General features: G+C 56.2%; 1 protein-coding gene across 1 annotated transcript; it reads left to right on the forward strand.

Moving 5' to 3' along the window:
• Nucleotides 1-15,980, forward strand: Lmnb2 (lamin B2). The gene is given in 12 exon segments (NM_001305235.1): nucleotides 1-303; nucleotides 7,632-7,768; nucleotides 9,285-9,441; nucleotides 9,549-9,674; nucleotides 11,916-12,086; nucleotides 12,157-12,282; nucleotides 12,392-12,612; nucleotides 12,807-13,086; nucleotides 13,164-13,271; nucleotides 13,638-13,757; nucleotides 13,903-14,013; nucleotides 14,304-15,980. Coding segments are annotated over 12 exon segments (1,851 nt in total). The 5' UTR covers nucleotides 1-51; the 3' UTR covers nucleotides 14,346-15,980.
• Nucleotides 15,981-16,288: the final 308 nt, after the last annotated feature.

Here is a 16,288-nt window from a genome sequence, read left to right on the forward strand (position 1 = left end):
AAATTCCGGCGCGCTGCGGGCGGCGGCGCCATCTTCCGCGGAGCAGATTGAATGAGCGCGCCGGACCCGGGTAGCTCAGCGGATCCTCCTGCCGCCGCCACCGCCATGGCGTCTCTGCCGCCCCGTGCGGGGTCCGCCACGCCGCTGTCGCCCACGCGCCTGTCTCGGCTGCAGGAGAAGGAGGAGCTGCGCGAGCTTAACGACCGCCTGGCACACTACATCGACCGCGTCCGCGCGCTGGAGCTGGAAAATGATAAGCTGCTGCTCAGAATCTCCGAGAAGGAGGAGGTTACCACTCGTGAGGTACGTGTGTCGGCGCCGGGGACGGGAGGAGCTTGACCCGGGTGATAGGTGCAGTGAGCGGAGCCCCGCCCACCCGAGATCTCGGGGGCTGGTGCATAGAGCTAGCTGAGCCTTGTCCACCGAAGACCCCCTAGGGCAGATGACGACCGCTAAGCCCTGCCCACCAGAACACCCCAGGGTTGGGTGCATAGGCTTGAGCCCTGCCCACCGGGAGACCCCAGGGACAATTGCAGAGCGCTGAGCTCCGCCCAAGGGGAAGGGAGACACCTCCCTTACAGGTGCAAACCGCTAAGCCCCACCCACGGGGGGGGGACCAGGAACTGGTGCAGGCAGGTAAGCCCCGCCCACCATGAACCCAGCCACAGGTCTGGGCAGGGAGGGATACTGCAGATGGGTCCAAGTCTCTCCCATCTGAGGGACTTTAGGGACCGGTGACAGGTGTAAACAATGGGGCTCCCCTGAAGCCCCACCCACTCGGGCGTCTTGAGATAGGTGCTGATGAAGCCAACCTGTGCTCACCTGGGGACCGTGAAAGAGACGTGTAGACTGAGCTAAAACTTCCAATAAGGTTGAAGAGATTTAGGGGCATGTTCCCCAGGTGGTCTCAAGGGCCTTGGGGGACACTTTACATGATATGGATAGGCAGGAAGGTTCCGCCCACCCAGGGTCATAGGTTTAAAGGATCCTGCTTGATTCCTATGACACCCCAGAGATAATGTACTGAGACTGAGCAAGTCTCCCCAGTTAGGGGTTCAGAGACCCTGGAGGATCCTAGGAAAGTGCTGGATGGAGGCTGTCCTGGGATCTTTGGACTTTGAGGGTCTCTGAGGGAGGAATACCAAGCCTGGTTAACTCAAACCACTGAGAAGTTCAAAGAGCTTGGGGACCCTAGAGAGGGCTGAGCTGCAGATTGTTCTGGGAACCCCTGAGGGAGAACCCCTGGGCAAGGTTATCCTTAGTCAAGGTGTGAGGAGATTTGGGGGTCCCCTGAGGAGAGGCATTGGCAGGGTTGTTGGCTTAGCAACCCTGAAAAAAAAGTGTGTTGGTCAAGGGTCATCCTTTAGAGGAATTCTGGACTTTTGGGGACCCAGTGAGTAAGGGTGCATCTGGCACAGCTCTGGGAGACCCAGGTGAGGAGTGCATTTTAGGGGTCTCCTGGGGACACTCAGGTCCTAGAGATTGCGAGGGTGATGTTCTTATTTATTTATTTATGTCATGTATGTGCATACACTGTAGCTGTCTTCAGACACACCAGAAGAGGGCATCAGATCTCACTACAGATGGCTGTGAGCCACCATGTGGTTGCTGGGAATTCGACTCAGGACCTCTGGAAGAGCAGTCAGTGCTCTTTTTATAACTTTTCTTTTTTTTTTTTAATTTATTTATTCATTTATTATATATAAGTACACTGTAGCTGTCTTCAGATACACCAGAAGAGGGCATCGGATCTCTTTACAGATGGTTGTGAGCCACCATGTGGTTGCTGGGAATTGAACTCAGGACCTCTGGGAGAGCAGTCGGGCGCTCTTAACCGCTGAGCCATCTCTCCAGCCCGAGGGTGATGTTCTCAGGGGTCACCAGTAGACAAGGTTAGGAGCTGGTTGGTCCCCACCCACTTAGGGTCCATCTTGGGGTGCTTCTGCCGAAGGGTACCAAGGGAAGAGTCCCAACAATGAGTGTGTGACTCCTTAAGGAACAGCACAGTGGGCCACCCACCCACTCAGTTCCTGGTCCCCCCCCCCCCGTGGGTGGGGCTTAGCGGTTTGCTCCTGTAGGGGAGGTGTCTCCTTTCCCCTTGGGCGGAGCTTAGCCCTCTGCAGTTGTCCCTGGGGTCTCCCGGTGGGCAGGGCTCAAGCCTATGCACCCAACCCTGGGGTGTTCTGGTGGGCAGAGCTTAGCGGTCGTCATCTGCCCTAGGGGGTCTTCGGTGGACAAGGCTCAGCTAGCTCTATGGGATATGAAGAAGCACACAGGACATTGGTCTCTGGAGGCTGATACCTGGGGGAGGAGCCGTTGGGGTTGCTCCTCAGTGAGAGGCAGAAGGTGTTTGTACCTCACCCTCCTGGGGGAATCTGAGAATGGTCTCTAGTCTCTGCGTAGGGTAAGATAGCTCACGTACTCTGAAAGGGAGTAGGTAAAGGGCTGGGGAGGGTCTCTCAGACAATGAATGATAGGTAGGCTCTTCGCTCTCATAGAACTTTGGATGGGCACCAGGTGCTCAAGGGCTGTGGTGAGCGATGGTCTGGGAAGTCTTCTCATGGCTTGCAGTTGGCGGGCTTCCTGGGAGGAAGGGTGCTGGGGTCTGGCAACATTTAACCCCAGGACTGTGAAGATATGGGGGCTTCTTGTGCAAGGTCCATGGCGTGTCTGGAGCCTCGGAGAGGTATTGGCATCTCCAATACACTGGGGTCTTCCCCTGCAAGTAGACTTCACCGACGGCCGTCCATGGCCTCTCACAGCGCCAACCCTCTACTGCTCTTCATGACCCCTTCATGCCTTCAAAACCAGGACCACCTGGGTGACCCTTACACACTACCAAGTTCAGCTGCAGCATGAGGAACAACCTTGGCTGTTGGAACACAACTTCTTTGTGCTGTCAGAAAACACTTCCCAGAAGATTTCACCTCAGTGATGCTGGTTTCTTCTCAGTCTGTCTTGGCCTCCTGGGATTAAAGGCCTGTCCTGCCATGCCTGGATCTAAGCTTAGCTGGGTAGGATCAGGATGGCTGAGGTGCATGTGTGTGTGTGTGTGTGTGTGTGTGTGTGTGTGTTTGTGGGTGTGGAAGCCAGAGGTCACCTTTGGGTGTCTCCCTCAGTCATTTTTGTGGTTATTTTTGGTTTTAAAGATTTATTTTGGTTTTTCAAGACAGAGTTTCTCTGTGTAGCCCTAGATGGCCTGGAACTCACTCTGCGGACCAGGCTGGCCTTGAACTCATAGAGATCCACCTGCCTCCAGCTCCGGGGTGCTGGGGTTAGAGGCCTGTGCCACCACCACTCTGCTCTTTGTAGCCCTTTTGTCCCACAGACAGTTGGAGCTTCTGGGCTCAGCGAACACTCGGAGTGCCAGCCCTAGTGGACGCCACCTGTCCATGGCAGTGGCGGTGGCAAGTCCACCTTTGCTTCTCAGTTTTGCGAGGCTGGTCAGTACACAGGGCTGATTTGGGGCTACAGTGAGCCAGGGCAGCTGGCAGCAGGTGGCAGGCGCGTTGCCCTTCCGGGAGCCAGCCTGCCTGTTTTCTGCCTAGTGTTGTAAGATGTCTGGGGGCAGCTGGCTGGGTAGCCATGCGGTACAGGAAGTGGGGCGGGGGTGACCACAAAGGACAGCATACAGACAGCACATGTTCCACCTGTCAGCCATGCCTTCTGGGCAACTTGGCAAGGAGTAGGAACAGGTGTGGCAGGATGTCGCCAGTCGGGGTGTGGCCTGCCGTAAGGGATCCTGATGCAGCAGAGACCTGGGGGATTGGCAGGGACATGTGAGGGAGGCTTTGGAGGTACCACTGAAGGCTGGGATGCCAGCTGGTCACACGAGGTGACCCTGCTCCGGCTTGCAAGCTGGCTCTCATTTCACTCACTCTCCTTCACAGCTGGGGCATGGCTTCTGGTCATAGAGACTGACATCACTAGTTGTCTGTGAGGCCGTGCTGTTGTGGGTGGGTTGACAGGCTGTAGGGCAGCAGCCTCTGCATACCAAGGCCAGGATATAAGGTTCCCACAGGGAAACATGACCGCAGCACTTTCTTCCCCAGTGTCCTGTTGCTGGGTTGGTGTGTCTTGGGGACAGGGAGTCCTGGAGAAGTAAACCTCTCCAGATGTTGGCAAAGGCCACCTCAAGCCATGGGAGGCCTCAGGCTCTGGCCGATGTGTGTTGACCTGGGTCGAGTGCTTAGGCTAGGTGGACCCTGCCCTGGTGCTACAGAAACCACTGCCAGAAGCCACCTGTCCTTGCCGAGCTGGGCTCACCCAGCCCGACAGCATCCCCACAGGGGGGCCGAGGTCTCTGTGACTGAGAAACATAGTGTTTTTGTGGGACCAAATGCACCTGAGATGACGTCACTTTGAGACTGTTTGCCAATAAAGCTTTATTGGTGAGTACTGTCAGGCCATGGAGCACCCAGCCTGTTCCAGCCACTTCAAATATAGACACAGCCTCAAGAGGCAGAGGATTTCTGTGTGTTTAAGGCTAGCCTGGTCTACACAACAGATTCCCAGCCTAGCCAGGGCTACATATTTAAAATACCGAGGCAGTTCCACACAGGTAGGCTCAGGCAACAGGTGCAGCTGGCTTGCAAGCCCGAGTACAGACCAGGCTGACCCAGACATAGGGTCCAAGTGGAGCAAAGTATGGAGCAGGCCCATGGTTCACGGTACGGCCCGCTGCTTCTGTGCCCTTTCTGCCTCAGGGCCCATCCAGGGGCCCACAGAGCAAGCACTAGTCAGGGCCTCCAGAGGACGAGGGTGACAGGTGTACATCTCGTCAGCACACACCCCATCCACCCTTCCTCCTGTGGCTGCCGGCAACGGGCAGTCCCGTGGTCACCTCCTGTCTTCTTCAGGAGTCTCTGTGTTCTGTCCACCCAGGCCTGGCGAATCGGCACCCTGTGGGAAGGGTGTGTGTGTGTGTGTGTGTGTGTGTGTGTGTGTGTGTGTGTGTGTGTGTGTGTGTGTGTGTGGTGTGTGCGCGTGCCTATATATGTCTGTCTGTATGTATATGTGGGTGTCTGTCTGGTGTCCATGTGTATCTGTGTGTGTGAATGCATGCCCTCACATCTTTTTTTTTACACCTCAGTGCTGGCTTCTGTCACTGTGACAGAATGCTGGAGTGCGCCAGCTTGTGAAGACAAAAGGTTTATCTGAGCTGGCAGTCTTTTTTTTTTTTTTTTTTTTTTTGGAGCTGGGGACCGAACCCAGGGCCCTGCGCTTGCTAGGCAAGTGCTCTACCACTGAGCCAAATCCCCAACCCCCATGAGCTGGCAGTCTTGGTTGATTTGGCACCAACGTGAGGGGTGTGGGGCCCAGTGGGGTTGCATCTCAAAGTGTCCTCCTAGGGTCAAGGGCCCTTTCCACACCAGGGCTTGCTGAGTCCTGGGGTGAGGACAGTTGTGGTGGAGACAGGAGTAAGCATTCCTTAGCAGACCCATTGTGCTGATGTGGGGCTGGATTGCAGGAGGCTTTTTCCTGCTCTAGGCCTCAGTGTCTTTGTCTGTAAAATGGGTATAAGAGCCTTACCCACTTTACCCTCCCCACAGTGTCACACCTCTCTCTCACACACACACACAGTGGTCCGAGCCTGAGTCCCACCTCCAGAAGATCCTCAGCAACCCTTCTACTGTGGCCTTGGCTGACCTTCCAGGCCCATGCTAGGTAGGTACCTGAGCCCTGATAAACGTCGAGCCTATGCACCCCCAGAGTGGCACTGCAGTTCAGGGCACTACATTAGATGTGTGTCATCTTACCCTTGTCCAATTCTAGAATATTCTATCCCCTGAAAGAAAGTTCATTCCAGTGAGGCTTTCTCCTGTCTTCCCTCCTCTCAGCACCTCAGTCTACTTCCTGTCTGGGTTCAGCCACTGTGGACAAATCCGTCCTGGAGCTCACACTGTGTGGCCTTGCATCTGGGTCTCACTGAGCACTCTGTCTTCCAGGTTCCTCCACCCTGTCATGTCAGAGTCTTGCTCCTGTTCAGGGCTGAGTAATATTCCAGTAATGGTAGCATATGTCCATCATTTGCTGAGAGTGCTCTGCTGTCCCCTTGGTGTTGGGGCTGGTGACACTGTGCACAGTGCACATACTTCCTTCTGTAAAGTGTGGGGCTGGAGTGACGGGAGACCTGCTCTCCACAGCCAAGGGAGAGACTTGTGCCTGCTTGTCTCGGGCCTCTGTGTCCGGGCCGTGAAGTCTGTTCTGTTGCTCTGCGGTCTGTCGCCACGTGTCTTTAAACACATTGAGCTCATAGCTACACACTGAGGGAAGGCCTGGGAGAAACCTGAGTCTCCAGCCCAGCTGCTGTGTGTGGCCTGGCTAGGGACAGCCGGCAGGCAGTGGCAGGTGGCAACTGTCTTCCCAGCAGGGTCGGTGGAGAGGTCAAAAGCAACTGTGTATTTGAGTATCCATGAAGACCCCTTGCCAAGCACCATGTGGGGTGACCCTGCAGTGTCTGGATAAGGCCCTGGTTCTGGAGTCACAGAACCTACCGGATGTTTCTAGAGATTAGGGGGAATTGTGGACTGATTTTCTGCCGTCCAGCTAACCTGACAACGGGGCAGCTGCGACAGGGAAACCTAACGATCCAGTCGCCGGGTCCCACGCGGCTGGGCGCTTCAGCTGCTCTTCTGTAAGGAGCTGGAGTCTGAAGAAGTAGGCTCCGTCCCACAGGGCGCTGGCAAGGGAGTGCAAGCCGGGGAAGAAGGCTCTTCCCTCGTCCAGTGTCCTTGTGTAGGCCTCCAGCAGAAGGTGTGGCCCTGACTAAAGGTGTGTGCCACCACGCTGGATCTGGGACATGCTCTGTCCCAGGCTGGCCTCAGACTCAGCTTGCCTGTTTCCTAGAGTTAAAGGCATGCACCACCTGACCTGAGTGAGCTTTTCATGGCCACCAAGCCTCAAGATCTGGTCACAGATGGGCCTCCATTTCTGGGTTGTAGTTCATTCCAGATGGGGTCAGGTTGACACCAGGAACCGCTGTTTCAGTGTCTCAGTGAGATGGCCCTTGTGGCCCAGGTCTCCCAGCCCATTCCTCCCTGAGATAGGATGCAGATAGAAGGCCTGAGCAATGGAAGGCAGACTCAGAAAGGGGTCTCCAAACTGCCATGACAGGAACAGGAGTGTGACCCTGCAGGTCACCCAGGAATGATCCCTGCGGACTCAGGTGTCACCCGCCCACACTGTGATATGATCAGCATTGCCACTGTGGGGCTGGGCTCAGTGGAGAGGGCACTGGGTATCTGCCATCTCCATACTGGTGCTTTGGAGAAAAGAAAACACATTAGACAGGAAGTCTGGACTAAGCAGTGGGATGCTGGTGTCTGCTGCACAGTTGCAGACAGGTGGCAAGGATGCCCCATAGCCAATGGTGCCAAGTGGGCTAGCCTTGGCTACACATCCCTACCTATGCCTGAGGGTTCTGTGGCCTGCTCTTGTCTTCCTGGCAGGTTAAGTTGTGGAAAAGGAAGATGGATTCTTCCAGAAAGACAGTGTCAGAGAGTTGACATAGGGTGGTCCTGTGTGACAATGTGGTAGCATTGGCATAGGGTGATCCCGTGTGACAGTGTCATAGGGTTGACATAAGGTGGTCCTGTGTTCTCATCATCACTCCCTTCCTGTCTCCCCAGGTGAGTGGTATCAAGACCCTGTACGAGTCAGAGCTGGCTGATGCCCGGCGGGTACTGGATGAGACAGCCCGTGAACGTGCCCGGCTGCAGATTGAGATAGGGAAAGTACAAGCAGAGCTGGAGGAGGCCAAGAAGAGGTGAGTGGGGGCTGGGGATTTAGCTCAGTGGTAGAGCGCTTACCTAGGAAGCGCAAGGCCCTGGGTTCGGTCCCCAGCTCCGAAAAAAAGAACCAAAAAAAAAAAAAAGAAGAGGTGAGTGGTCAGGCTGGGGACCCACCTTGGTGGATGAAGTGCTTGTCCCACACCGGGAAGACAGGGACAGGGCTCCTCAGAGTACGCTGGTTAGACAGCAGCAAGCTTGGGGCTCAGTGAGACACCTGTCTCCACCACGAAAGTGGAGAGCGATTGAGGAAGGACCCCCATGTTGAATTCTGACCTCTGCTTTCACATGTGTGTACGTGTAAACATAGTACACACAGCAGGGAGGAACAGAAAGGTCAGTGGCCGTGGCTCCACAGGTGCTGGCCTCTCGGGTACACAGTTCCCAGTACACCCGGAGCCCCAAGGACCAGGGACAGGGTGACTGTGAGTTGAAATGGAACCCTGTGGCCAACATGGCCTGACCCTGCGCCTGCCTGTTCAGGCCGTGGCCCCTTGGGCCAGTGAGAGCTCTGAAGCCGTGCTTTGTAGACTTGCTGCCCTAGGAAGAGCAGGCCCAAGATCCCTCACTGTTCTCCTCTGCCTCCCCACTGTCCCCTGGGTTCACAGAGTGTGTCCCTCAGAAGCCTTGAAGGTTCTGTGCACTATGCGTCAGGTCCCCCCAGGACAATGGCAGGAGAGAATGTTGACGTTGTAGAGCGGCTTGTGCTGAGTGGAGAATTCAGGTCCTGCCTCTGCTGGGGACATCACAATCCTCAGAGCACTTCTCTTCAGGCCCCTCTCAGCCCATCCCATGTCCCACCTGGTGCTTTCTCACTGCAGGACTCCAGCCCCCAGATAGTCCCCTCCAACTTTGGGTTGGCAGGCTCTGTGAGCGTTGGTGGTCCCTTGAGTCCTGCACCCCACACCCAGACTCCAGTGGACACTGTAGGGAGCAGGCTGGAGCCTGCAGGAGCTGTGTGGCTACTTAGCTGTGGGCACCACCATCTCCATACACCCACCTGTCGCTAGCTGACTCTCGGAAAGCTGAGGCTGGGGGGCTGCTGCAACTGTCAGACCAACCTGGGCTCTGGATATCCTGTGCAAAAGGGAAGAGTTAAAAATATTGTAAAAGCCATCAAAATCCACTCTGAGCCCAGCGTGTTTAAACGCCGGCCTCTAAGCTGGACTGTGCTGTGTGAGGTTAATGAGTTCGCAGCTAGTCCTGTACTGCTGGGCCCCACCCAGAACTGGACGTCCGCACAGGGCTAGGAAGGGTGCGGGCAAGTGTCCTGTGGTCCCCAGTGTCCAGCACTTGGTTGGGCTGGGTTTGAGGTTGCTGTCTTTGAAATAGGGTCTCTGTAGACCAGGCTGGTCTCAAACTGGAGTAGTCCTCCTGCCTCAGCCTCCAGGGGCTGGGACACCAGACAAGCAGCCTGTAGCAACTACCGGGGACCATGGCAACCTTGTTCTTGGCTCCTTGGGCCTTCTGACCGCCCCTCCTCCTTGCTTTCAGTGCCAAGAAGAGGGAAGGCGAGCTCACGGTGGCCCGGGGACGAGTGAAGGACCTGGAGTCCTTATTCCACCGCAGTGAGGCTGAGCTGGCCGCAGCCCTCGGTGACAAGCATGTCCTGGAGACGGAGGTGGCAGAGCTCCGAGCGCAGCTGGCCAAGGTGGGACTGGCAGCTGCTGGTGGCCCGACTCCCTGGTGACAGGGAGAGGCTGAGGTGGCAGCTGAACTAGTAGGCTGTCCCCTCAGCTCACTGCCCCGTGTCCCCAGGCAGAGGATGGTCACGCTGTGGCCAAGAAGCAGTTGGAGAAGGAGACGCTGATGCGTGTGGACTTGGAGAACCACTGCCAGAGTCTGCAGGAGGAGCTTGCTTTCAGCAAGAGTGTGTTCGAGGAGGTGAGGGGGAGTCCCAGTGTGTTTGAGGTGGTGAGGGGGAGTCCCAGTGTGTTCGAGGAGGTGAGGGGAGGAGTCCCAGTGTGTTTGAGGAGGTGAGGGGGGTCTGAGCGTGTTTGAGGTGGGGTGGGGGGCAGAGGACTCCCCATTGCTGGAGACTCACACCTTCCACAGGGACTCAGCCACATATAGGCATCCACTGGGGCTTGTGCTTCTGTCCCCTAAGGCCTCTTACTGAGCCCTTCCCTCTCTTGTGTTTGGTTTTGCATTTATTCTGTTTGTTCTGGGGGAGGAGTGGCCGTGGTAGACTCTAACTCAGGCCTCCAGACTTGGTGGCAGCCACCTCCACCTGATGAGCCATCTTGCTAGCCTACCTCATATCCAGCTGGGAATGACCCTGGTCACTGAATTTCTGGGCCAGCTGGGTCATTTAGAATCTCAAATCAAAACCGCATAACCTAGCTGGGTATGTCAGCTCGAGTCTTTACCAGAGGCATTCATATCTCTAAGTTTGAGGCAGAGTCAGGCAGATGTCTACAGTTCTCCTGATCTACAGAGCGAATTCCAGGACAGCCATAGCTACAGAGGAACCCAGTCTTTTAGACTAACAACAACGAAAAAAGAAATCTTTGAGTCAGCAAACCGTGTGTGTTACAAAGTCAGTGTGTAAAGGCGTGTGCCGCTGACACTCAGAACCTGAGCTGCACCCCTGGAAACCACATGGGAGGAGAGCGCTGACTCCCACAAATTGTGTGATCACACCCTACCAAATACACACGGAGAAAACAGCCTTCCTTAACTCAGCCTGTCTCCTGAGGGTCACTCTCCCAGGTCTGAGGGTCAGGATATGGCTTTTGGGGGACTATGTTCAGCCAACCTTCGAGTCTCCCCTTTAACATCTAGGCCTCCAGTACCCTGGGTTGCTGAGCATGGCTGAGGAACTCTGTCTAGATGCAGGTTTGCCACACAAGAACCCCAGGGACCTCGACTACCACAGAGCTGGTTATGTCATAATGGCAGGCAGTGTCCCTGGGTTCCGCTGGGCCAGGCCCTGCCTGTGGTCAGTGTGGAGAAAGAGCTTCAACAGGACAAGTGGGGGCCACAAGCAGCTCTGGCCAGGGCCAGCGACAGGAATAGCCCAAGAGGCCAGGAGAACTTGTGTGTCGAGTCCTGTGTGGGAACTCAGCCAGGAACCACAGAGGGACCTAGAAGGGACCCTGAGCCTGTGGAAGAGCTGGATTTGGGAAGACTCCAGTTTGAGAACACAGACCCGTGAGAAGCACTGCAGAGGGAAGCAGGAGGGAAGCCTGGAGGCCACCAGCCCTATGGACGGAGCCCTGCCGGGGCTCAGACCACTGAGGAAATGTGTGAAGCGACGCCTGAGGGGTCTCAGCAAGACCCCCGTGCAGGAAGCAGGGGAGGATCCTACGGAGGCAAAGGGAGCTGTGGGGGATCCCAGGACTTGGAACAACCACCTCAGGGTCCCCACAAGAGAGCAGGTGAGGGGGTGCAGCCCGGAGCCTCCTTTCGGGCAGCCATGTGGAGCACCAGAAGGATGTGTCCGAAGGCTGTGGCAGCCACTGCATCCTAGATCCCCAGGCCAGAGTCTGTTTAGTAAGAAAACTAAGATCCACCAGGTGACCCCTACTCTGAAGTTCACCATGTAGACCAGGCTGGCCTGCAGTACTTAGCTCCCTGCCTTGGCCTCTTGAGTGCTGGCATGCAGGGTAAGCATTGCACTCCTGAGGAAGAAGGGCTTTTTATTGGGGGGAAGGGAGTCTTTCTTGAGACAGGATTTCTCTGTGTAGCTGTCTGTCCTATAACTTACTCAGTAGACCAGGCTGGCCTCAAACTCAAGTGATCTACTTGCCTCTGCCTCCCGAGTGCTGGAACTAAACCAAAACACCACCACTGGCTCTTGAAAAGTATTTCTCTTAGAAGGGTCTGCCTATGAGCCCAGGCTGGCCAGAGCCATTTCCTGCCTCTGCCTCCCCAGTGCTGTTGCCTTTGGTCCCTGGCTCCCCTCTCAGCATACAGCACATGTCCCTGTACATACAGCTGTGGATTTTGTCAGAACCTTGCTCCTTTTCAGGGCTAAATAGTACTCCAGTGTGCACATGGCCAGGCTGCTGTCGTTCATTGTGCAGGACTATACACAAGCTGGTCATTGGTGTGCAAGTAGCCAGGAGGCCACCTGGAGAGACAGCCAGGCACTGCTAGGTCACTAGTCTTGTCCCTTCATAGGAGGTGCAGGAGACCCGGCGGAGGCATGAACGGCACTTGGTGGAGGTGGACAGCAGCCGGCAACAGGAATATGACTTCAAGATAGCTCAGGCCCTGGAGGAGCTGCGCAGCCAGCACGACGAGCAAGTGCGTCTGTACCGGCTGGAGCTGGAGCAGACCTACCAGGCTAAGGTAAAGCTGTGAGGAGAAGGAAGGGGGCCGTTCCCTTGCCACCTATGCTCACATTCCCCAACTCCCCTAGCTGGACAACACCAAGTTGATCTCGGACCAGAATGACAAGGCAGCCCGTGCTGCGCGGGAGGAGCTCAAGGAGGCCCGCATGCGCGTGGAGTCCCTCAGCTACCAGCTCTCAGGTCTCCAAAAGCAGGTGACAGGACCCGGCCCTGCCCCTACGGGCCTCTGGCACTCCAGTCCCCTTTGGTCCCTAACATCTTGAGTAGAGAGGCCACACTGTGACCTGGCCACACCCTCCCCAGGCCAGTGCTGCAGAGGACCACATCCGCGAGCTGGAGGAGGCCTTGGCTGGGGAGCGTGACAAGTTCCGCAACATGCTGGATGCAAAGGAGCAGGAGATGGCAGAGGTGCGCGACGCCATGCAGCAGCAGCTGGCGGAGTACCAGGAGCTGCTGGACATCAAGCTGGCCTTGGACATGGAGATATGCTCCTACCGCAAGCTTCTGGAGGGCGAGGAGGAAAGGTACAAGGGGCTGCATGAGGAGGGGCAAATGGTGGGGGGCGGGGACTAGGGAGTAGGCGGGGCCTGGAGAGTAGCCGGAGCAGGGGTGGGGGAGGCTGGGCGGAGCTTCAAAAAAGGTCCAGAGGCTGTAAGTGGGTCATGTTCTGGTGACCTGGCCACGCCTCCTGGCCCCTCTTACACCTCCCTTCCCACAGGCTTAAGCTGTCCCCCAGCCCTTCATCACGGGTCACCATCTCTCTGGCCACTTCAAGCAGCAGCAGCAGCAGCAGCAGTGGGGTTGGCATGTCTTTGGGGCGGGGCCGAAGCAAGCGCCAGCGGCTGGAGACGGAGGACACTCCAGGCTCACCCAGCAGTGCCTCCAGCGTGAGCAGCGGCTCTCGCCTGGCTCAGCAGGCTGGGGCCACGGGTGTTGTGAACATCGACGAGGTGGACCTGGAGGGCAGGTTCGTGCGTCTTAAGAACTCTTCAGACAAGGTGAGCATGGGGCAGGGTGGCAGGACAGGTACTCCGTTCCTGGTGGCCGGGGGGTCAAAAGCTTGTCTGGGTTGCAGGATCAATCTTTGGGGAACTGGAGGATCAAGAAACAGGTTCTGGAGGGTGAGGACATCGCCTACAAGTTCACACCCAAGTATGTCCTGCGAGCCGGCCAGACGGTCACGGTAGGTGTTAGTCTGGGAGGCTCCCCACACCACCTTCCAGGATGGGAGGTCCTGTATGGCTTTAGCATGTTCTGAGACCTGTGGCCACTGAGCTGTTACAGTTACCACACCCTTCAGGGTACCACACTGATCAAGATTTGCCCCAAGTGTGAGGCCTGGCAGTTCACAGTTCTGAGTGTGGGTTTCTTGTCCCTGAGGTGCTTGGATCCCAGCGTAGTTCTCCAGCCGATTGCTCAGGACCATTGTGAACCTGGGTCTCTTCCACATCCTGGGCCATCCTGCTGGGGGGAACCTACTTAAGGGCCTCGTAGTAGGCAGCCATTGCCTGGCCCAGGCCCTGGGGTAAGGGCCATCTTGGTTCCTCAGGTGTGGGCAGCTGGCGCAGGGGCTACACACAGCCCCCCATCAACCCTTGTGTGGAAGAACCAGAGCAGCTGGGGGTCTGGGGAGAACTTCCGCACCGTCCTGGTCAATGCGGACGGCGAGGTAGGTGTGCAGCATGGGTGCCTGGGACCTGGCACCCGCCTCCCCTCACAGCACTGGTGACTGAGCCGAAACCTGGTGGTGGCCTCTAGTGAGGTGCAGCACTAGCATTGGGGGTGGTCAGGTAAACTGGTGACTTGTTGTGCAGGAGGTGGCCGTGCAGGCTGCAAAGCCGCCATCTGTCCAGGGGCACGAGAGCAGGGAGGAGGAGGAAGAGGCAGAGGCAGAGTTTGGTGAAGAGGACCTTTTCCACCAGCAGGTAGAGAGCATGTGACTGCTGTCACACCTAGTGGGGCTTTGCACCTAGTGGGGCTTCAGATACAGGTTCCACAGTCCTGCCTCAGATGACAACTGTACCCACTGCATGTGATCCGTGATGCCACACACCTCGGAGGCCACATACCCCTGACCCTCAGCCAGGATACCCTCTCCTCAGAGCTTGGGGTGGGGAGCCCCCAAGTCTGGGCTGGGAACAAGTGGAGGGCCCTGGAATAGGGCCTTCTGCTTGCTTGGGAGCCACCTAGCTCCATCCTCTCTCTTCCCTTGCAGGGGGACCCAAGGACTACCTCAAGGGGCTGCCGGATGATGTGAAACCTGCCCACAGTCACCATGGTCCCCAGAGCCCCTGAAATTATTTTTTTATGGTCTGCTCTCACGAGTCCTTGGTCCATTTCTAGATGACTTGTTAAGCAACCATGAGAATGTGGGTGGGCTCTGCTGGGTTTCCGAGATGGAAGTGTCCTCTGCCCACAGGCCTCACTTGGGCCTGAGCTCATGCCCATGCTGTCATGTCGTGATGTCATGTGATGTCATGCTGTCATGTCGTGATGTCATGTGATGTCATGTCGTGATGTCATGTCATGATGATATAGAGGCCTGGGCTGGGAACCTGGAGGCTGTGGGACTTGGGCCTGGATCTGGGGCAGGAGAATGCCTGCTAGTTCAGGGTGGACCTTGTATGACACTGGTGATTCAGAGGTTTTCTTTGAAACTTTTCAAATCAAGTCAGAATCCATGTTTGGATTTAAGGAAATCAAATTCAGAAAGAGGGCTGTGGGGCTCACTAGCCTGTCAGGTTGGTGGCTCATAGGACACAGGACAGACGCTCCTCTCCTGGAGTTGTTGGCGCTTGCAGAGCACCTGAACCCAGGGACGGTCCAGCTTTGTGCTCTGAGTCTGAAGGGTTTATAATAGTCCCTAGCTTGAGGGCATTCAGAGGCTTCTCTGGGCCCAGATTCTAAAATGTTCTAGTCCCTTCTAAAGCTGAGGGCTCAGAAGGAGGGAGCTCACTCACACATGGGGTGGTTCCTCCCATCCTAAGACTGAAGGGGACAGGCAGATCGTGGGCGTTGTGTATTCAGGATCAAAGGCTGCGGAATCCCAGCCAGTGACTGCTCACAGGAGTGTGGCCAGGCTAGCTGTGCAACTGGCCTCACGTGTATGTACCCTGTGCGGCCCCTCTCTGAACCACCCTGAAAACGAGGCCTGGAAACTTGCTTCCCTGCGACTAAACGCCAGGAGCCAGCCAGTTTTACCTGTCACCTCCCCACCAATGACACATGGTATTTTTTTAAAGAATATTTATTTTTTTACATCAGTAGCCCAGCTCACTGGGACGCTGCTCTGGGAGTGCAGGCCTGGAGCTGCCACAACTGGGGGTTACCTATGACAGCTTCCTTTACCGAGCTGTCGGGAGTGCTGTCTCCCTCCTGGCACAGCTGATGGTAGTAGGGAGAATTCAGGCCTAGTCTTCCCCCAAGGCAAGAGCTCTTGGCCACAGGAAGCCACCACTGCCACCGACCTCCAGAATCCACCAGCCACCTCCTGCTTCTAGATACCTCCGTTTTCTTTAAGTGACCGGTGTTGGATCCTGGATAGTGGTAGCTGACTGCAGTCACTGCTGCCTTGCTGCCTTGCCCACAGTGCAGGTGCTCTCCAGTGTACCGCGAACTGGAGCTGGCTTCCTTGTGGTTGAAGAGCAGGTCTAGAGTAATCTGCAGGTCCTCAGAGGTCTGTTTCTGGTCCGGCCAGGCGAGGTGGTTACCGGAGTGGCACTTCTACTGGGAGCCGCCTGCACTGCACACATTGCTCAGCTTCTACAGATCCTTTCTTTTATAAGATGCATGCCAAACGTGTTCCACTTTTTCTTTTCTGCCTATGATTTGTAATATACATTTTACTACTGGGAACTTTTGTACACTCAAATAAACACTGATTTTAACTGCAGCCTCTGAGTTGATCCTCTGTCCCCGAAAGGAACCGCGAGAATTTTACATGGTACTCAAGCGCAGCGGGGAGGTCCTCAGTGAAATGAAACTCCAGCCTTTGCCAGGGCGTTAAAAGTCAGTGTGCGCATGCGGGAAGTTGCACAGCCCTCTGGGAATTGTTAGGGATTAGCCAAAGGGCTGTGCTCCGGGTTCAATTTAGGGACGGCGCGCACAACCTGGTGGGAGCAGTAGTAATTTCCCATAGAGCTATGGGTGGTCATAGGCACAGTGCACGGATTCATGGGAGATGTAGTTTAACGTGTTTCC

The sequence above is a fragment of the Rattus norvegicus genome, chromosome 7 (assembly GCF_021556685.1).
Source record: "Rattus norvegicus strain SHRSP/BbbUtx chromosome 7, alternate assembly SHRSP_T2T, whole genome shotgun sequence".
NCBI lineage: Eukaryota > Metazoa > Chordata > Mammalia > Rodentia > Muridae > Rattus > Rattus norvegicus.